The 19,164-nt window shown below is 49.9% G+C and overlaps 1 protein-coding gene across 2 annotated transcripts in view; it reads left to right on the top strand.

Annotated features, from left to right (window-relative positions):
• The first annotated feature begins 1,304 nt into the window (after positions 1-1,304).
• ASTN2 (astrotactin 2) overlaps positions 1,305-19,164 on the top strand; it is a 912,080-nt gene continuing 894,220 nt past the window's right edge. For both annotated transcript variants that reach the window (XM_047768264.1, XM_047768263.1), the window contains exon 1: positions 1,305-1,764. In XM_047768264.1, coding sequence (XP_047624220.1) covers positions 1,320-1,764 — 445 coding nt within the window. In that variant the 5' untranslated portion in view covers positions 1,305-1,319. The remainder of the gene's footprint in view (positions 1,765-19,164) is intronic.

Raw genomic sequence — 19,164 nt, 5'->3', positions numbered from 1 at the left:
AGAAGAGACCACACCAAAAGTGTAGATGGGCAAGCAATCCGGGGAGATGGAAAATGGCTCACAAATGATAGGAAGCATTTATAAGATTAAAGTCAAGACAAGGAAGAATGAAATGAGTGGAGAGATGAAAGAGAGGACAGAGAGGAAAGATGAAGGAAAGGAGGGGAGTGGAGAAGGGGGCTGCTTTAGGACGGGATTCCTGCAGAGGCATGGCTCTCCCCAGGGCCAAGGTTTGCGAGTCAGAGAGAACCAGGCCTGGGTCAAAAAGCTGCCCTGTGTCTGAAGACCTAGGTTTACAGCAAAACTTGAATCTAGGAGAAATAGGACCGGTGTGTGTGTGAAAAATCTGTGAGCAGACCCCGCCTCTGGGAGTGGGGTAGCAGATGTAGGAGCCCCTGGGAATCAGAAGGAGTAGTAGGTCTCTACCTCGCATCATTTTCAGGAATTTCACACCTGGAGCAGCCCAGTAGAGCTGCTCCAGGCTAGGAGTAGGGATCCACAATAAAAGCACTGGCTTGCAGGGCGGCAGCTGGGGGCCAGAGCATCCTTGCCCAAGTCAGTGTAGTGGGGTGGGGGCGAGAGGGTGGAATTCGATATCCTTCAGTCCTTTCCGAGGCCTGGCTGGGGGGGGGGGGGGAAAGAGTCGGGGGGGGGGGTCTTGGTGGTGGGAGAATGAAGTCCTGAGCTATGAGCAAGTGGATGGAGAGGGGCCTCTAAGGCCACAAGGAATTATTTCGGGCACTAAAAAAGGGTACAGGACATGTTATTGGGCTGGAGGAGAGACAAAGTTAAGTCTAGGCTGTTGAGAGGGGCCCCTTATCCCTCCCCCAGAAGGCGGGGCCTGGGCCAAGGCTGGGCTAAGGCTCGCCCCCAGGTGCAGCCGCTGGTTTGAAGCTGGGCAAGCTGGGTTGAGCCTGGGGGAATTAGGGGAAGGGCGCGGGGTCCCTAAGTCTTGGAAAATTGGAGAAGGGTGCTGTGGGTAAAGAATATTGTGAAGGCGGACTGGGGGATCCTGGGCAAGGAGAGGGGGCGAGTGGGATTTGCACGAGGCCGGGCGGGGCCTCCGAAACGCTCGGGGTCCGTGGAGGGAGCCAGAGAAGGGGGCGGGCGGAGGGGCCTGGGGAGGCGGCGGCGAGGGGGGGGGGGCGGGCCAGGGCCGATCGAGAGGCGGAGCCCCGAGCTGGGGGCTGCTGGCGAGCGGCTCCCACAGCTCCTTAGCTCAGGCGTCCTGGTTCGCTTCAGCGTCCGCCGCCGCCGCCTCTTCCTCCTCCTTCGCCAGCGCCGCCGCCGCCGCTCGCAGCACCGCAGCCCCTCCCGCCATGGCCGCCGCCGGCGCCCGGCGCAGCACCGGCCCCAGCTCGGGGCTCCGGGGCCGGCTGAGGCTCGGCTTCCACCCGGCGCCGCCGCCGCCGCTGCTGCTGTTCCTGCTCCTGTTGCCGCCGCCACAGCTTCTGGCCGGCGCCACCGCCGCCGCCTCGCGGGAGCCGGACAGCCCATGCCGGCTCAAGACCGTCACGGTGTCCACGCTGCCCGCCCTGCGGGAGAGCGACATCGGCTGGAGCGGCACCCGCGCCGGGTCCGGGACTGGGACTGGGACTGGGGCCGGAGCCGCCGCCGCTGCCGCCGCCGCGTCCCCGGGTTCCGCCGGCTCCACGGGCACCGCCGCCGAGTCGCGCCTCCTGCTCTTTGTGCGTAACGAGCTTCCGGGACGCATCGCGGTGCAGGACGACCTGGACAACACAGAGCTGCCCTTCTTCACCCTGGGTAAGGCTGGGCGCCGGCACACGCAGGGACCCAAGGAATCGGGGGCCTCTAAGTGAAGCCGGACGGGTGGGGGCGCCCTGGGGATTCCCGTCTCGGGCTGCCCGGAGCGGGGTTGAGAGAGGGCAGCTGAGGGGCCCGGAGGGCGTACAGGTGGTTGGAAGGAGTGCAGGGCAGGAGGTCTGGGGAGAGCGCGTGGCAGGAGCCCGGGGGCGTGCCAACCCTCCCGCAGTGGGCACCTGTCCTTCAGTCTCTCCGACCAGACGTTGGGCTCTGCTGCGATCCATCCCCGACGCCCGGACCCCAGATGACTGAGTGTTCTTGAGCTGGGAGCCCTGGTAGCCCCGCTCGGAAGCCAGGTTCGGGTCCAGCCGCCCACCGCTCCTCCAGGCTTGGCCGGTGGCCGCCCGCGGTTACCGCCCCCTCGCTTTCGCCTCGGAGTTGTCGGCTCTGCTCTTCCGGATAGATTTTCTGGAGAATTGGAGTGGAATAGCACCATGTAGAATCATCCAGTCCTCATAAACTCGGTTTTCCGATGGATTGGATGACCTTGGCTAAGTCGCTTTCCCTCCAGGGCCTCAGTTTTGAAACGGGGCTGGGGCGGGTTGAGTGATTTCTGAGCACTGGTTTACTGAACCCAAGGTCTCCACTTTCAGATTCTCCCTCCATCCCCGTTGTCGCATTTGCTTTCCTACCCCCTTCTCAGTGGAGAGCAGGTTTGTGCTCGTAGCTCTCTCACTGGGTTAATAATAATAACTTAAAGGCTTGAAAAAGGAAGGGGAGCGGAAAAGGGTGGGGGTGGGGGCTCAAACGGAAAAGTTAATCAGAAAGTTCGCCAGCAGCTTGCTGCCTGCTGGTTCTCTGCGCGAATCCCGGAGGAGTCGGCCCTTCGGTGGAGCTGTGGGAAGCGCGGCTGATTTCCCAGCCGGGTAATTGATAGCTTAATTATCTCGGAGAGCGTTTACAAAAATGTTGTTCCCCCTTAGCTCTCCCGCGTTCGCAGATCGCTCTCTCCCCTCCCCTCTTGGGGGCGCGGGGCGCGATTGGTTGCAAGAGCCTGGCCAACAACAGCTCTGGGAAGGCGCCGGGGGGCTCGCCCCAGACTCCAGACCTCTTCCTGGGGATCCTTGCCTTCTGGGGATCCGGCTCAGTTCCAGCACTGCGGGACTGATGGGCCTTCGAGGTCAGCGCCTTCAGGGTCCTGGCTTCAACCTGTGAGGTTAATTGTTTGCCCACCCGGAAGCCCCTAAGAGTAATCAGTGGATTAGGCTCTTCTCTCCTCGGAGCCATAATATTTCTGCTGTATTTTTTGTGGACCCCCCCCCCCCAATCATCCCTTTCCTGCTGGCTGTCTCTGGAGATTTGAGCGAGTGCCAGGCCTTCTCTTGGTCTGAGCTTGAGCCTCGGGGTTTCTGGCTCCTGGGCTCTCCCCAGCTGGCTGTAACCTGAGAGTGCTGAGCCTTCTTTGATGCTAGGCGGGAGAGCGCCTTGCAGGTTCCCAGGGGACTTCCCGTGGCGGCGCGTCTGGCGTGCGACACACATTCAAGCATACACACGAGTGCGTGGACACACACACACACAGACCAAGAGCCCTCCCCACATGCACCAAGGAAGGGGATGGGGGGGGTGGAAATGGCATTCCTTAGGGTGAAAAGCTAACCTTGGGCTCGGTGCCAACTCCTATGACCCCGCCACAGGGAAGGGTCCTTCTGGAGACACGGAGGGTGTCCCTGCCACACCACTTCCGATCCCAACCTCCCTCCACCTTTGCGGCCCTTGCGATCTGGCTACCCGGGGCAGTCTAAGAGGTTGGGAGTGGGAATCCCCCTAAATGGCTGTTCACTTGAAAGGGAAAGGGGGAACGCTTCCATATGGCATCACTTGGAAGCGAGGACCCCAGGGTAATTCCAGTTCCCCTGGGATGTGGAGGACCTAGTTCAGCCAGCTAAGGAGTTGCTCCAGAATTCCTGGAGCTGGCAGTCTCTGCCTTTTTAAACTTTGGCTTTCAAGAGGGAGTGGGTGCCTGGGAGCCCAAGGCAGGCTGAGCGAGAAGCTGGAAGTCTCACATCCCCCAGGACCCCGAGCTTCAGCAGGAGCATCCCTAGGTGCCCTCCACTTGGAGCCTCTGCCTTCTCTGACGCAAGTGGCTGAGCCTGCTGGGGACTGCCTGCCGTGTGGCGGGGTGCTGTCCTCCTTGGCAGCTCTGAGCCCTTTGGGGTATTGGGTTTCCGCCTCTTCCTTTCCCCAGCGCCCTGGACTGACAGCTCAAGGCGCTCCTGCTAGGGATTTGGCTAGCGAGGTAGTCACCAGATGGCCGAGTATAGCAGGAGCTGTGTAGGGAGACGTGGGCTTTTATTTGTATTGGTCTTCCACTGTTTGCGTGTAAACACAGAGTGCACAATGAGCTCTGGGAGGGCCAGGCTGGTTGAAATGGAGGGCCGGTGTGGGGTGGGAACTGTGAGTCATTTGTGGCCATATCCTCCCCAGGGTCCCCAGCAGACCCATCCCATCCTCCCATCCTCAGACCTTCTAAAATCCTGCCCAGTGTTTGTCTGTGGTAGGTTGGGTGAGTCTTTCACTATTAGGTCGCCAGTTCAAGGGCTTTGGAGGCAGTACATGCCACTGAGACAAGGGCAAAGTCAGCCCACCCTGACTGCAGTGGGGGTGTGTGGAGCCACCACTAGGGGGTGATAGTGTCTGCCAGTGCCCTCAGGGCCGTGCTCTGGGTTGTGGGCCCAGAGTTGGTAGTGGTAAAATGTCCTTGGCTTTAAAGGGGGTGAACAAACAAATAAAAGAGCTCCCCTTTTACTCCAAATCCAATTAGGGGACCTCAAAAATTTTTTTTGCCCTCACCATCTACAAACCTCATTCACTGTCACCTACATACCTGGCCCTCCCACCCTCCATTCAGCCTCTCTTAGAGGTATCAGCTCTAGTATTGGTAGTGACCGGACTTAAAAGACTTTTCTTCAGGTCTCTTCCTCATATTTCTAATCTCCCCTTCACGTTCCAGCCTGCCTTATGTAGATAGAAGATTCCCTCAGAGGGGAAATAATCACCAAGTTTGTGTCTAGGCCAATTCTCTAGAGTCTAAGTCAATGGCACTGATAAGGTGAATTTCTTTGAAATGAATTAGGGAATACAACTAGTTGTTGAAACCTTAACATGGTGCAAAGAGCTTTACTCTTGCCTTTTATTATTTATTCACATAATATATATGGAGGGGGCATTGCTGTGATTTATTCCCATTTTACAGCTTAGGAAACATTGTCAGGTCAAGTATCTCACCCAAGGTCTCACTGTAAGTAAATGCTGACCTGGGACTGGAGTCTCAGTTCACCAGACACTGCGTTCTCAGTAATTACTGAACAACCACCTTGAGCCAAATATGTCTCAAGGGGCTGGCTATGTTTATGTAGGGCATTGGTACAGGGTCCTGGAGAGAAATATGACCATCAACCTGACAAAAACCTTTCTTAAGGGAAATTTAGCTACGTTTGGTGGACTGAAGTATGAGAGTGTGAATGAGGCTTGAGTTAAATGACCTCCAGTGACCCTGCCAACTTAAAAGTTCCATGACTCATGGGATGTCAGAGGGTATTCTATTTAGTGGTGCCAGTGAGTGATGGAGACGACACATTCTGTAACATCAGGGAGGGAAGACATCTCTTTAGACTCAGAGAAAGCTGGGGACACTTCCTGGACAGGGGAAAAAAATGAGTGAGGCCATGGAGAGAGGCTGGAGGAGAAGTTGAAAGCTCCTGCTCTAATACAGCTTGGGGACTTGATGTTGGTTAGGATCTGGAAGTCTCAGCTGTGGCCCACTGTGACCTTGAACAAGTCATTTATCCCCGGATCTTTCCGTTCTTTGTGCTGTAATATGAGTGGGTAGATGAGCCTTAAAATAATCTTTCGGTGTAAAGATTCTATGAACTCGAAGTGCCCTGACCCACTCTGTAACTCTGATTAGCTTCTCTGGATTCTCACTGTTTCCTTTCCTTTGCTAGTGGCGTGGGGGTGTTGGGAAGGACTGATTGAAAAGAAAGAATTTGAGCAGGAGCAACCGTCAGTGCAGTGCATCACTCAGTTCTCATCTGCCCCAGGCAGCCCCAGCGTCTGCTTGTGGAGTTAGTTTTCAAGCCCACAGGTAGGGAAATGGCATCCTTCTTCCTGTGCTTGATAGTGGCCAGGCTGGACTGTTTTCCACCGGTGCTGATTTAGTAAAAGTGAGAAAAGAGAGAAAACGGAGTAACCATACATTGCCAACATGTGTTACTTATTCGTCTTGTCCTGTAAATCACACAGGTGAGGAGTGTGCTCTGTATTGGGGGGGGGTTGTGTGGAGAAGGAAAAGCCATCCAGCAGTATGTCTTTAAAGGCACCTGCCTGTGCAGATCTGGCAGTATCCTAAAGATCTTCCCCAAAAGGATGCTCTTGGCAGGAAGCTGACTGACCTGGGTGGAAGACAGAGATGGTCTGAAATGAAAACTTGGTCAGGTCTGTAAAGATTTCTTAAAATACAAACGAAAACAGATACCACAAGAGAAAAGCCTCCAGAAGAGTGAGGGACCAGGGACCAGGCACTCAGCCAGAAGGGTTGCCAGATGCAGGGAGTTTAGCCTAAGAAGAACAGTCCACAAAGGACTAGAGGAGCTTCCTTCAAATGTCAACAGGGAAGGAGGCACATGCCTTCCCCCACCCCAATGTCCCAAAGGTGCAAATACTAAGGGAATGGAGTTAACACTACGGGAGGATAGGTTCTTGGGAGCTGTCCAACAACCCAGCATTCTGACCTCATGATGACAGGGTCCACGGCGGGGAGGAGGCCTTCAAGCAGGGACCACACAGCTGTTTGGCAGGCATTTGGAGAATGTACCACAAGCATGAAGGCCTTCTGCCCTTTTTGGCTTCTGGCTTGATTCTGAAGGTTGATGCCAGTTATTAAGTGGGAGAAAGAACAGGAACAGATAATATAAGCTAGGTTTTCTGTAGGGACTTTTGACCACAGAATATTCATCAAAATCACTTCCAGTGTTGGGTTGTTGGGTTTATGTCTTTTCTTTCTTTCTTTTTTTTTTTTTTTCTTTCTTTCTTTTTTCTGTATGGTAAGAGGAAGAGATTCTAGGATGGATGAGAGGGCAAGTTGGATGTCTGCAAACAAAGCTGGGCTTAAAAAAAATGTTATTTTCTCATTTGGGCTCCAGATCCCTTATCACTAAATAAAGTATTTCGGTAGCACTCAGACCTCAAGGTCCCAACCTCCTGTGATGTTCCAGGTTTTTTCTGGGACATGGTAACTTGGGCGGCGGTGGGGGGGGGGGTCAGTGGTCTCTGATCTAAGCTTTTTTCCCCCTTTCCACTTAACTTCCCTCACTCCATCCCCACCTCTTTGCTGGCTCTAGTCTGATGAAATCTATTTAATATTCAGGGCAGAGAGAGATGTATTATCTGCCCTTAGAAAATACAGTTTGCCCTCCATGTCTGTGGGTTTGATATCCACAGATTCAACCAACCTTTGGCCGACTGCGCTGAGCCATTTTATATAAGGGACGGGGACATCCTTGGGTTTCAGAAAGGCTTGGGGTCCTGGAACCGATCCCCTGCAGATACCAAGGGATGATTATATTATATTTCTAAGAGGGTGATGGGCGAGAGGAGGATTCATTTCAGCTGTTAGAAAGGCTCAGGTTGGGTCAAGGCCATCTAGATTTGTTATTTCCAGGGGTCAGGACTACTAGCCAGTGAGACAGCACAGCTCTGCAAGCTTTGGTGTAACCCAGAGCTTGGTCATTTTCCTGAATGATCATTTTCCCTCAGGTTGCAAAATCATGCAATCATTTTCATTTTGCTTCAGATTTTTGCTTTACTGTATTTTTATTGGGTATCATTGATTTGCAATATTAGTTTCAGGTGTACAGCACATTTGCTATTTAGTAGTTTATATCTCTTAATTCCCTACCCCCTCCCCCCTGCCCCCTGGGAACCACTGGCTCTCTATATCTGTGAGTATATGTCTGTTTTGTTATATTTGTTCCTTTGTGTTATTTTTTTTAGGTTCCACATGTAAGTGATAACATACAGTATTTGTCTTTCTCTATCTGACTTATTTCACTGAGCATAATACCATTCAGATCCATCCAAATTGTTGCAGATGGCAAAATTTCATTCTTCTGGTAGCTGAGTAGTATTTCATTTTGTGTGTGTGTATCTCACACCTTCTTTATTCATTCATAAACAGGTTCATAGGCACTTAGGTTTTTTCCATACCTTGGCCAGTGTAAACAATGTTGCTATTAACTTTGAGGTATAGTATCTTTTCAAATTAATTTTTTTTTCTGATATATACCCAGGATTGGTATTGCTGGATCATTTGGTGGTTATATTTTTAGATTTTTTTTAAGTTTTATTGAAGTATAGTCGATTTACAATTTTGTGATGATTTCTGCTGCACAACAAAGTGATTCAGTTATACATGTACACACAATAATTTTAAAACAGAGCAAGTCTGGCAGTAGGTTTGACTAGACCTCTGGCAGGCAGAACCTCCCGCTTTGCGCCTTCTTGCTTGGCTGTAAACTAGGCGTTGGTTGCCATAGAATGGTGTGAACATGTGTGCTGGGGGAAAGAGAAGGAGGGAGAGGGACAGGGACTTCTTTGGGTCAAGTCATGAAAACTGCTACAGTGGCCATCAACTTTGAGGGGCTTATAGCATCACAGATTCTCAGTGCCTTGAATCCACCCCCTGCATTTAATATGGTAACCCTGGGGCCCAGACAAGGGGAGAAACCTATTTAAGGACCAGCTGTTCACACTTAAACCCAGTGGTCCTGAATCCCACCCCATTCTTCTCTCCATCACGCTGACCACTAACACATGGCTCTGGGCTAAATACCTCTCCAGTCTGCAGCTTGCTCTAACATCCTTAGATGCACCAGCCTCCCCTCCTCTCCCTGCAAACCAAGCAAACTGAAACTCCAAAAAGCAAAAGTCTAAGGAGAAAAATATCCCTAGGGAAATTGAATTTGTTCTCCTGCCCAGGTATCCAGTTGGTTGGCTGGTTGGCTCAAATCTCTCCCGAGAATCTGAGCTGATGGCTTTTGTGCTGGGGGAGGCGGAAACCTCATTGTCTTTCACTCTCGCTGCCTTTGAGGGTAAGCAGACGCCTGCTCTTTTCCAGAAAAAGAAAAAGAGAGTCAGATTTAACCTTGAGGTGGAGCAGCATTTCGGGGATGCTTCCTTTGTAGAGCGGATACTTTCCCAAGTTCTCCTACTGACCAGCTAGTGGCAACAGAAGATTAACTATAGAGAGAGAGAGCTGGCTCTTCTTTCCTCGAAGCAGAGCTTGCAGCCTCTGTGCCCCAGGAGGCGGCAAGCAGCAGTGCTGGGCTGGACGTGGTCTGTGATTCTTTAGGACAACAAGCCCCCTGCCCCGCCCTATAAAGACTTCTTTTTGGATTGGAAGGTGGCGGCAGGGAAGGGGGTGACTATCCAATGTAAGATTCAGGATTGAAGTATTTGTAGCTTCCTTACTGGCATACTGGAGCACGCAGGCAGTCCCTCGGTGAGTTAAAAATTGACCAGGATGTTGCATGTTATAACCCGTTAGGCTTTTCACCTGAGGAGGAACCCTTTCTCCATTCCCGGTGTCTCGGCCCCTGGCAGGGCTCAGACCTCAGCACGTCTCTCAGCTTTGATGTCAGCACTCAACTCGCTGGTCTATCCTGCTCCCATCTTAGCCTCTCCAACTCACCGCCTGTACCTGCCGACAGAGAGCTTTCATTAAAAGTCCCAATCTGATCACGGCTGTCCTCACCTAAATCACTTCGCTTGCCTCCCGATAGTTCTTAGAGGAAGTTCAAGCTCCTTGTTCTGCTACCAGGTCCATGATCAGACACTTCCCAGACTGTCCTATGCTGAGAACCTTCCTTCTTGTTCAGTAACTCTGCCCCAATAGCCCTGGGAAAACTCCTTCTTACTTTTCAAGACTGAATCCAAGTATCAACTTAGCTTTGAAGCCTTTCCTGACCCCTTGACACTAAAGTTGGACACTGGGGGCCTTGGAGCCTGCTAGCAATACAAAGACTGTTGTAACAATGACTAGTCCCTTAGAACTGTCGAGTGCCTACAACATGCTAGGCACTGTGCCCAGTGCATAGGATGCACCAGAACCAGAGATGTAGATTCCTGTATTCAAAGAGCTCATATCCAGGAGTGTGTGTGTGTGTGTGTGTGTGTGTGTGTGTGTGTGGTGGGGAGAGGGTGTAACAATAAACATAATACACGAGAAGGTTATGTAGTATGACAAGGTGATGCCTTCTATGGAAAGAAAGAAAATGGACATTTTTGAAATGAGGACATTGGTTTTAATATTAAATAGGGCAAAGGGAGAGCTGTTGAGAAGGTAGGATTGGAACCCAAACTTGAAGGCGATGAAGGCTTGGCCAAGCAGCTGTGTAAAAGACTATTCCAGGCAGAGACCAGCTCCAGCAAAGACCTGACTCCAGGGCACACCTGAAGGGTTCAAGGGCCAGCCAGAAGGCCAGCACAGTCCAGGCAGAACAGAGCAGGAGAGGAAACGGGGAGTCCCATGGGGCCATAGACTGCTCTCAGGACTTGGGCTTTTATTGTCAGTGACCTGGAGAGCCAGGAGGAAGGTCTGTAAGAGGCACTTCAGGGGAGAGGTGATGGTGGTTGGTGCAGACTGAGAGCAGAACTTAGTTGTTTCTCCTGTGCTCCTTGCCTATGAGCTTCACAGGCAGGGAACATACTTCCCTCATCTCTGGGGCTGCCATGACTCACCCTGTGCTTGGCACATCCTCATGTTCAGGGGATCTTTGATGACTAGAGACTTGGGTTTGCCAAGTCTCATCTCAGAATCCATACTGTGCAGAACTGGAGAGGTGTTGAAATCCCACTCCTCTGTGAAGGCTGAGCTGGAATGCCATCTCTTCCATGAAACCGTCCCTCTTCTGAGCTCTCGAAGCTCCTGCCTCCTCCTTCTCCTGCCTCCTTGTTATTGTTTGTGATGAGACCAGTGTGTTTAGAGGAAAGCGAGTGGGGTTTAGGGAAGACCTTTCTTGAGAATCATAGAAGCCAGATGAGGGATTAGCATCTTTGCATCATGCCAAACAGAGAGGTGCTGAATGTTTGGGAGGAGATGGCACACCATGGTTTGGGGATCATCAACTGTCATACGTGGTAAGAATTTAGGACATTATCTAAACAAAACCCTTCTGTGTAAAGATAGAGAAGAAGGAGTGTCCATTGTGGTTCAGTGGTAAAGAACCCAACTGGTATCTATGAGGATCCGATTCTATTCCTGGCCTTGCTCAGTGGGTTAAAGATCTGATGTTTCTGTGGCTATGGTGTAGGCCAGCAGCTGCAGCTCCAATTCAACCCCTAGCCTGGGAACTTCCATGCACTGCAGGTGCAGCCCTAAAAACCAAAAAAAAAAAAAAGTAAAAAAGGTGGAAAAGTTGAGGTCACTGTAGCAAGTCAGTGGTGGGCCAGGAACCAGAGCCAGTCTACTGACTCCTAGTCTGATGTGTCTTCCTCCCACCTTAGGCCAGACCACTGGGGGTAAGGGGAGGTCATATTCCAGACTCTACCATCATGGCATGGGCGAGGCTATGAAAAAGTGACCATTTACTGAACGCTTATTATGGCCTGGATGCAGTGCTGGCACACCTGTTATTTCATTTCATCCTTTCCATCGTGCTGAAAGACAGATAGGATTCAGCCCAAATTACAGGTGAGCATGGAGGCTCAGAGGAGTTAAGGAACCTACCCAAGGTCACACAGCTATACAGCCGAACTGGGTCCAAACCTAGGTCTGCCTGCTTCCTAACCCTCTGCTCTTTTCACCTCCCATGCTGCACAGAACTAGGAGTGCTCTTGAGTTTTCATTGTCTTTGACAACTTTTTATCTCTTCCGCTTTACATTACCAAGAAGTTGCAGACGTTTCTTATAGAGGGACTTCAGGTGTGACAGCCGCACAGGCCCGGGAGACTGAACACCTTGTTTCTGGGCTGGCGGGAGCTGACTCAGCATCTCCCCAGGCCCTGTCACTCCTTGCGGGTTTGCCAGGAGCACACGGGGCCTTGTCTCATTTTCTCTAGATGTCACTCATCACCCCTGGACTGCTCAACAAGCAGATTCTGTGCTGCTATGCCTTCTTAATTCCCCTCTTTCCCTCCTTCCTCCCTCCCTCCTTCCTTCCTCCCTTCCCTTCCTTCCCTCTCCACACCCTTCTTCTCTCCGTGCTTAGCGAGCACTCAGTGTTATACTAGGGGCCCTATTATCCAATCCTTCCAGGAACTTAGAGAAGTTCTATATTTTCTTTCTAGAAATTGTCAGGCATCCCTTGCCTGAGATGCAGCCCCCGTTTGATTCGCCAAACTTCCTTGTCCCTCCTCCCCTCCACCCTAAGTTGACTTTTGTGGCCCTAGTGCCTTTTAGAAGCCTTGTGCAATTTTTATGCTCCCACCTTGAAAATGGAATTTATATCACATTATCTGTGCATATGGGGTATATATAATAATATGTAATGTAAAAATCCTAATAAAATGTATAGTTCTCCCAGTGTATTAGAACTGGGTAAAATAATGCCTTTGAGATCCAGCCCAACTCCTTGGTTGGCTTAGCAAAGAGAAGTACCTGTTTCAAGGTCCCACAGCTAAGCCAGAGCAAAATCCAGTCTCCAGCCCCTATGACTGGAGTGCCAGTCATAGAAGATCAAAAGCCATGGGATCGAATCCCAGATGCACCGCTTCCTAGCTGTAGACCTCTGTATGCCACCTCCCTGAGCCTCTGTTTGCCCATCCATTAAGCGATGATAACATAGTGATCATTTCTCTGTGCTCATGATTTTTGGAGAGCCTTCCAGCACTTAGATGGTAGCCAGTGCCCAGCACCGTGCTCCATTTTTACTTATGCTAAGCCCTATGATCCTTAACAGGGATGGTGTGTGCAAAGCACCTTGCACAGCGTCTGGCACAGTTTGTGCTCCTCGCCTCTTAGCCACCTGGAATCCTTTTTATGGAAGGAGGTGGAGGTATGAATAAATAATGAATGCAAATTCCCTTTCCCTTCCCCCGCTTCCATTCCCTTGCCCTGCTTATGCCTCTGCCCTCCCTCCCTCTCCCCCCAGCAAGGCAGAAGAGGATGAAATTGACCATTGATCTCCGCTCCCTCTCCAGGAGCAGGGGGAAGCGGGGGCCTCCAGGGTTGTCTGAGGACAGTTTGGACAGAGAAGCTCTGAGAGGCTGTGCTTGAGGCAGGTGGGTGTTGGGGGAGGCAGTTGGGGCAGAACCCTCTCCCTTCTGGTGGTGGCTGGCTGACAAAGCCTTGCTCTCAGGCACCCAGGGAAGTCACGAGTGGCTTTGCAAGCAGCCGAAAAGGGAAGGAACATTTCCATTAGCAGAATCAGCAGTAAAGAGATTTCCAGTCACAGTAATAGCTGCATTTGGGGGAATCATTTCAGTGGTGGCTGTGGGCGGAGGGGAGAGGGGGCAGGGCAGCAGGGACAGGCACGGAGATGGAGACGTCTGGTCTCCTTGCAGGAGCTGAGAGACAGCGCCAATGGAAGCCAGGTGCCAGACACCCAGGGACTCCTGGGGAGCCGGGAGGGTCACTGGACCTCCTACTTCCCTCCAAATGGACAGATCCCCCTTCTCAGGGGTCCCTGAGGGAGGCTGCCTGCTTCTTCTTGGCCACCTCTGCTCTGATTACCTCTGTCACTCTTTTCAAGACTTCAGAGCCAGCAGCAACTTCCTAGGCTCCTGGGATTCGTAGGTGGGAAAGCTCCCAGATTATTTAGCCCAGTTTTTCCTAAGGTTATCTACTCGGAATCACCTTACAAGCCAGGTTTTCCCTTCCAGACCCTTGGAGGCACCCAGGAGGGGCCTGGGAATCTGTACTTTGACAGGTGTGCCAGATCCTTGGTTTGTCCCTGGATGACCTGGGTGTGGTTTTCAGCCTTACCTCCTGATGTTCCCAAGGGCACTGGGGGTTCTCTCCTCCCAGAGGACTGGCAGATTTCCGAGGGATCCTGGCATATCCCCCGTGTCTGATCACTGAATGGAAATTGTTGTTCCCTCTGCTTAGAATGCTTTTCTAGTCCCCAGTTCACCTGGCCATCTTGTAGCCTTCCTTCTCCAAGGCTTAGATAGAGTTTTTTTTTTTTTTCCCTTTTGTTCTTTTTTTCCCTCCTGAATGCTCATACCACACACCACCCCCCACCCCCAGTAGGGTTGACATAGTCTGTGAACAAAAATAGATGCAAAGAATAAAAGGATGCCCAGTTAAACTTGAATTTCAGACAATGAATACTTGCTTAATATAACTATGTCCCATATGTCCCATGTGATATTTGGGACATAGTTATACTAAAAATGACTGATTATCAGAAATTCAAATTTAACTGGACAGCCTGTATTTTATCTAACAACGTGCAGGGACGCTGTGTTTTACTTTTTTGTCAGGGATCACACTACCAATGTGTGCTTTGTTCTCCAAACCTGCTCTCCCCACATCTCCATCTCAGGAAACCAGATTACATCCACCCAGTTATTCAAGCAAAGGAATCATCTTCAATGTTTCCCTTTGCTTGCCTCCCTCCTTCTTTCAATCAGCCAGCTCTATTGGTTTTACTTCTCAAATGACCCACCAAAATAGTTCACTTCTCATAGTTTTCTACTGCCCTCACCTTGGTCCAGACTCACTTGGACTGTTATATCCGTTTCCTAACTGGTCTTCCTGCTTCCTCTCCATCCTCTTTATCCTTTATGCCATTGGCACATGGGACCAAGTCCACCTTGCTGCATGCTTTCCTCTGGCCTGGATGCCTAACCACTTGCTTAAATAGTTGAAAAAAATCAAAAGAATAGTGTTTCATAACGTGTGACAATTATATGAAATTCAAATGTCAGTGTCCATCAAGAGAGATTTATTGGAACACAGTCACACTCATACATTTGTCTAGGTTGCGTTCCCTTGCCAATGAGAGTTGAATAGTAGCACAATGAACATCTGGCCCACAAAGCTTAAAATGTTTCCTTATTGTTCCTTTATTTATTTATTTATTTAGTTGTTGTTGTTGTTGTTGCTATTTCTTGGGCCGCTTCCACGGCATATGGAGGTTCCCAGGCTAGGGGCCTAATCGGAGCTGTAGCCGCTGGCCTGCACCACAGCCACAGCAAGCTGGATCCGAGCCACGTCTGTGACCTACATCACAACTCATGGCAACACCAGATCCTTAACCCACTGAGCAAGGGCAGGGACCGAACCCGCAACCTCATGGTTCCTAGTCGGATTCGTTAACCACTGCGCCACGACGGGAACTCCTCCTTATTGTTCCTTTAAAAAAAAAGTTTGCCAACCCTGCTGTCTACAGTAACCAGAATGATCTTTTGCGAAAAGCAAATTAGATCTTGCCATTCTCCTGTGTAAAAGCCTTTAATTCTCATTGCTCTTAAGGTAAAATCCCAATTTCTTTGCACATTCCAGAAAATCCTTAAAACGAAAATATTGCCTTCTTCTCTGAGTTCACATTTCATTTTCTCCTTTGTTCATACAACTCAAATACCAACCTCCTCCAAGAAGTCTTCCCTGACAAAGTAGCACTGCATACCTTCCCCTCAGAGCTTATTATCCCATTTATTAAAAACAAACACCTTGGAGTTTCCATTGTGGCTAAGCAGAAACAAACCTGACTAGTGTCCGTGAGTATATGGGTTCAATCCCTGGCCCTGCTCCGTAGCTTGAGGTTCTGGCATTGCTGCGAGTTGTGGTGTAGGTCACAGATGTGGCTCTGATCTGGTGTTGCTGTGGCTGCAGCCTAGGCCGGCAGCTGCAGCTCTGATTTAACCCCTACCTGGCCTGGGAACTTCCATATGCCATGGATACGTCTGTTAAAAAACAAAACCAAAAACCACGAGATCTGATAGCTCCTTGATGGTGGGGAATGTGTCTTGTTCATCTTTTCGCTCTTCTCAACTGTGTAGGGCAGGACACAGCACATAGTAGCTGCTGAGTGGATGTTTCCTGACCAGATGGAGGGAACATGGGCAAGAATGGGGTGATGGTTTGTGGCCACCACCTTACAGGGTACCTGCTTCATTGGGCTGGTCTATTGCTTATTAGGAAATTGCTCTCAGGATTCCAAGAGCTGAAGTACATAGAGCAGTGCCCACCATCAGCAGATGCTACCTACTTGTCTGTTAAATAGATAGAAATAAACAGGCCCGCACCTCAATCCCTAGGGCACATCCCCTCTCCACTTTATTTGCATTTGGAGGGTATTTAGGGCAATTGACAGGATGTTCTGTGTGTAAAGACCTAGTGGGGGGCGGGGGGGCAGGGTCCTTTCCTGACCAGGACCAGGAGCTGGGAGTTCCCAGTTCTGCTGAGTGTCTGTGGTCTGGGCCCTTCCACTTTCTGCACCCCCCCCCCCCCATTTCTAATGCCATGAGATGAAAGCAAGTGATATGTAAGGTTTTTCTCAACCCCACCTCCCTCCTCCCGCAAGCTCAGGAGCCCAGGAAGGAAAGAAAGTTTCCCTTTAGGAGCTTCTGAGCCTGGAAGCTGCTGCAGTGGGATAAAGCCGGCTCCCTCCCTTCCTTCCTTGCTCATCTCTGCAGCCTTGCTGGGGCCTCTGAAGAGCAAACCCTCTGCTCTGAACCCAGGTTCAACTCAAGTTTTCAAGCCCAGTCTCACACTGATTTGTTAGGGAGCCTTCTTCAATTACTTCCTCTCTAGCCTCCCCCAGGGAGGGAGATGGGAGAAGCCGACCACCCAAAGTAACCAATTACCCATCTGCCAATAGCCGGACTCCTACCTTCCCTCCCTCCCTTTCCTTTCTCCACTTGATTCTCCTGGCCTCTAAACCATTGCTCCAAACTGCAGAATCCTCTAGGGACTGGCCCCAGTCCCCCTGCCTCCCTGCTCCCCCAAGAGAGACCAACAGGTGGGGTGGCTGGTGGCTGGAGACCTTGGAAAGCCACGCAGGTTTTGCAAGTCTGCGAAATACCAAATTGTGCTAGACGGAGAGGCAAATGCCATGGGTTCTAGTCATGTTTCTGCCATTCACTTGCTATGGCCTCAAATAAATGATAGTTCCTCTTTGGGCCTCCGATATGATTAAGTGAATATTTTCAGAGCCGTCTCTTCTTCAGGAGACTGGGGGAGATTGGGCTGCATGGAATCCTCCGTGAGAGAGGAGGAACATTCCAGGCCTCTCTGCTCCTGGAATCCCTGGTGTCTAGGGCTGTGCCCGTAACATAGTGGACACTCAGTAAATATTTGTTGAATCTGTGGACAATGTGTGTGATCAGACATTGCTAATCAATCACAGCCTCAGGTGATTTCTCAATGCAAGGCCCTCATCCGTCACTAGGATCAATTGGGGTTTGCATGGATGATGGATTCTGTTCACATTTCCTAGACTCAACCACTTCACCTAAAACCCCTGCTTCACCTTCAGTTCCCCTTGCTTGGAGCTAAGTATTATTCAGTGGTTCTGCCATCCCAACCTTGTCCTTAGTCCCTTAGGGGCACAGAAATGCAAGGAGTTCACAGTCTTTGGGGATAATAGCACTTGCACTTTTTGATTTAAGAAAAAAAAAAACCCTCCCTTTCATGGGTATTTTTACTATCTCCATATTACAGATGAAGACATGGCTGTTTAAAGCGATCAAGTCACTTGCACAAGGTCACATAGTAAATGGGATTAGCTGTATTTATTTTTAAAAGGAATCTTTGTATCACTGTCACGAATGGAACACCAGAATAACTTGCTAAAAATGGAAGATAGCCTGTAAAAGGAAGTATAGTATTCACGTGCCATCTAAATTCGTCTCTCCTACCACGCTTTGGGAAACATTGATTTAGCCCCACCGCTGAGACGAAGACATTAGTTTCAAACTTAAATCTTGCCCACCTAATTGTGAGATCTCCTTTAACCTATACATTTCACAAAATATCTTTTCTGCCTACTACCCACCTTTTAAGATCTAGCGTGACTGTGCCTTCACTGCTTCTAAAATGACTTTCCTGGCTCTTCCAAGAAGTTACCTCCCAAGTACTTTGCATATGCACTGCAGTCCATGTTTTCATGAAAATATTGTGATTGTTTAATTGTCTCTCTTGCTAGTCCTGTAAGCGTCCTGAGTTAAACATCATGTCTCTTTAATATCATTAACTCCAGCAACTGGTGCATGCCTACTTATTAAATTTTTAGCCTTAATTTTAGATTTCAGCAAAAAAGAATACAAGCTCGTTGTAACCAGTTCAAACAATTCAGGAACATTATACGGGAAAAAGCGGAAGTCTCTGCCCCCGTCCAATCTCATTGCCCAGAAGTGATCATGATGAAGAGTTTGCTGGGATCCTAGTGACACGTGGAATAAACATGAGCCTGAGCAGCCACCTCAGGTGACAAACACAGTGGGAGCGATTGCCCAAGGTCATTCTGCAAGTTTCTTGCAAGTAGCTCAGGGACATTAATGGATATCTTCTTTTCCTTGGGGCATCGGTATTTCAAACTGGGTCCCATGAGAGATCTGGGGAGTATGAGTTGCTCTGCGCTTCAGCTAAAAAGACACTCCAATATTAAGTCAGCTCTGGGCATGGTCAGGCCCCAGAATCTACTTGCAGGTTTTCTCCAGGCCACAGGCAGGAAGTCTTCTTGACCTATCCTACTTGAATATATGTATTATTTGTGTATATATAATGTATGCATATATACAGATGTGTATACACACCGACTCATACACACACACATATATACATATATACATTCAAGAGAGAGAATAGGATGCTTCCTCTGTCTGGATAACTAAAAGAAGGTGAACCCAGCAAGGCAGGAGCCAGAAAGGAAACAATTTCGGGGTGAGGGGTGGGGGTCTCTTTCCTGCACGGTCTTTGACATGATGGATAAAGCTGTTCTACTTTTCTTCCTTACGTTACTTTCTCACTTGAGAGGGGAGACACATTATTCAGGAGAGGGTTACCTGGCCTCAGGTTGAGTTGTTTCCTTTAGGAAACCCTCACGTACGAAGCCCTGTAGATTGGCAGCTGGTCAGTTGAGAGAAAGTCACTTGAAGCAGGGAATCATAAAAAAATAATCATGTGCCTTAAACATTTCCCTTTTAACTTAAAATATGCAAGTGGGCATACATTTGCCAATGATTTGATGTAGGCCCAGGGCCTCTTCTCCTGGTTTGGGTCAGCTGATTGGAGTTCATGCCATCTTTCTTGCATAAGCCATGCTCGTAATGTTCCAAATATGATCTCCAATGTTGGTTTCATTAAAGGGGACTGAGGACTTAAAGATGCTTGCCAAGTAATTCTTCTAGAGTTTTATGATTCCTTTCTAAATTTTTATAGTTGTCACACTTGACCGA

This window comes from Phacochoerus africanus, chromosome 2 (assembly GCF_016906955.1).
Source record: "Phacochoerus africanus isolate WHEZ1 chromosome 2, ROS_Pafr_v1, whole genome shotgun sequence".
Classification (NCBI taxonomy): Eukaryota; Metazoa; Chordata; class Mammalia; order Artiodactyla; family Suidae; genus Phacochoerus; species Phacochoerus africanus.
The sequence above is the reverse complement of the archived record's forward strand: the minus strand, read 5'-3'. Positions and strand labels throughout refer to the sequence as shown.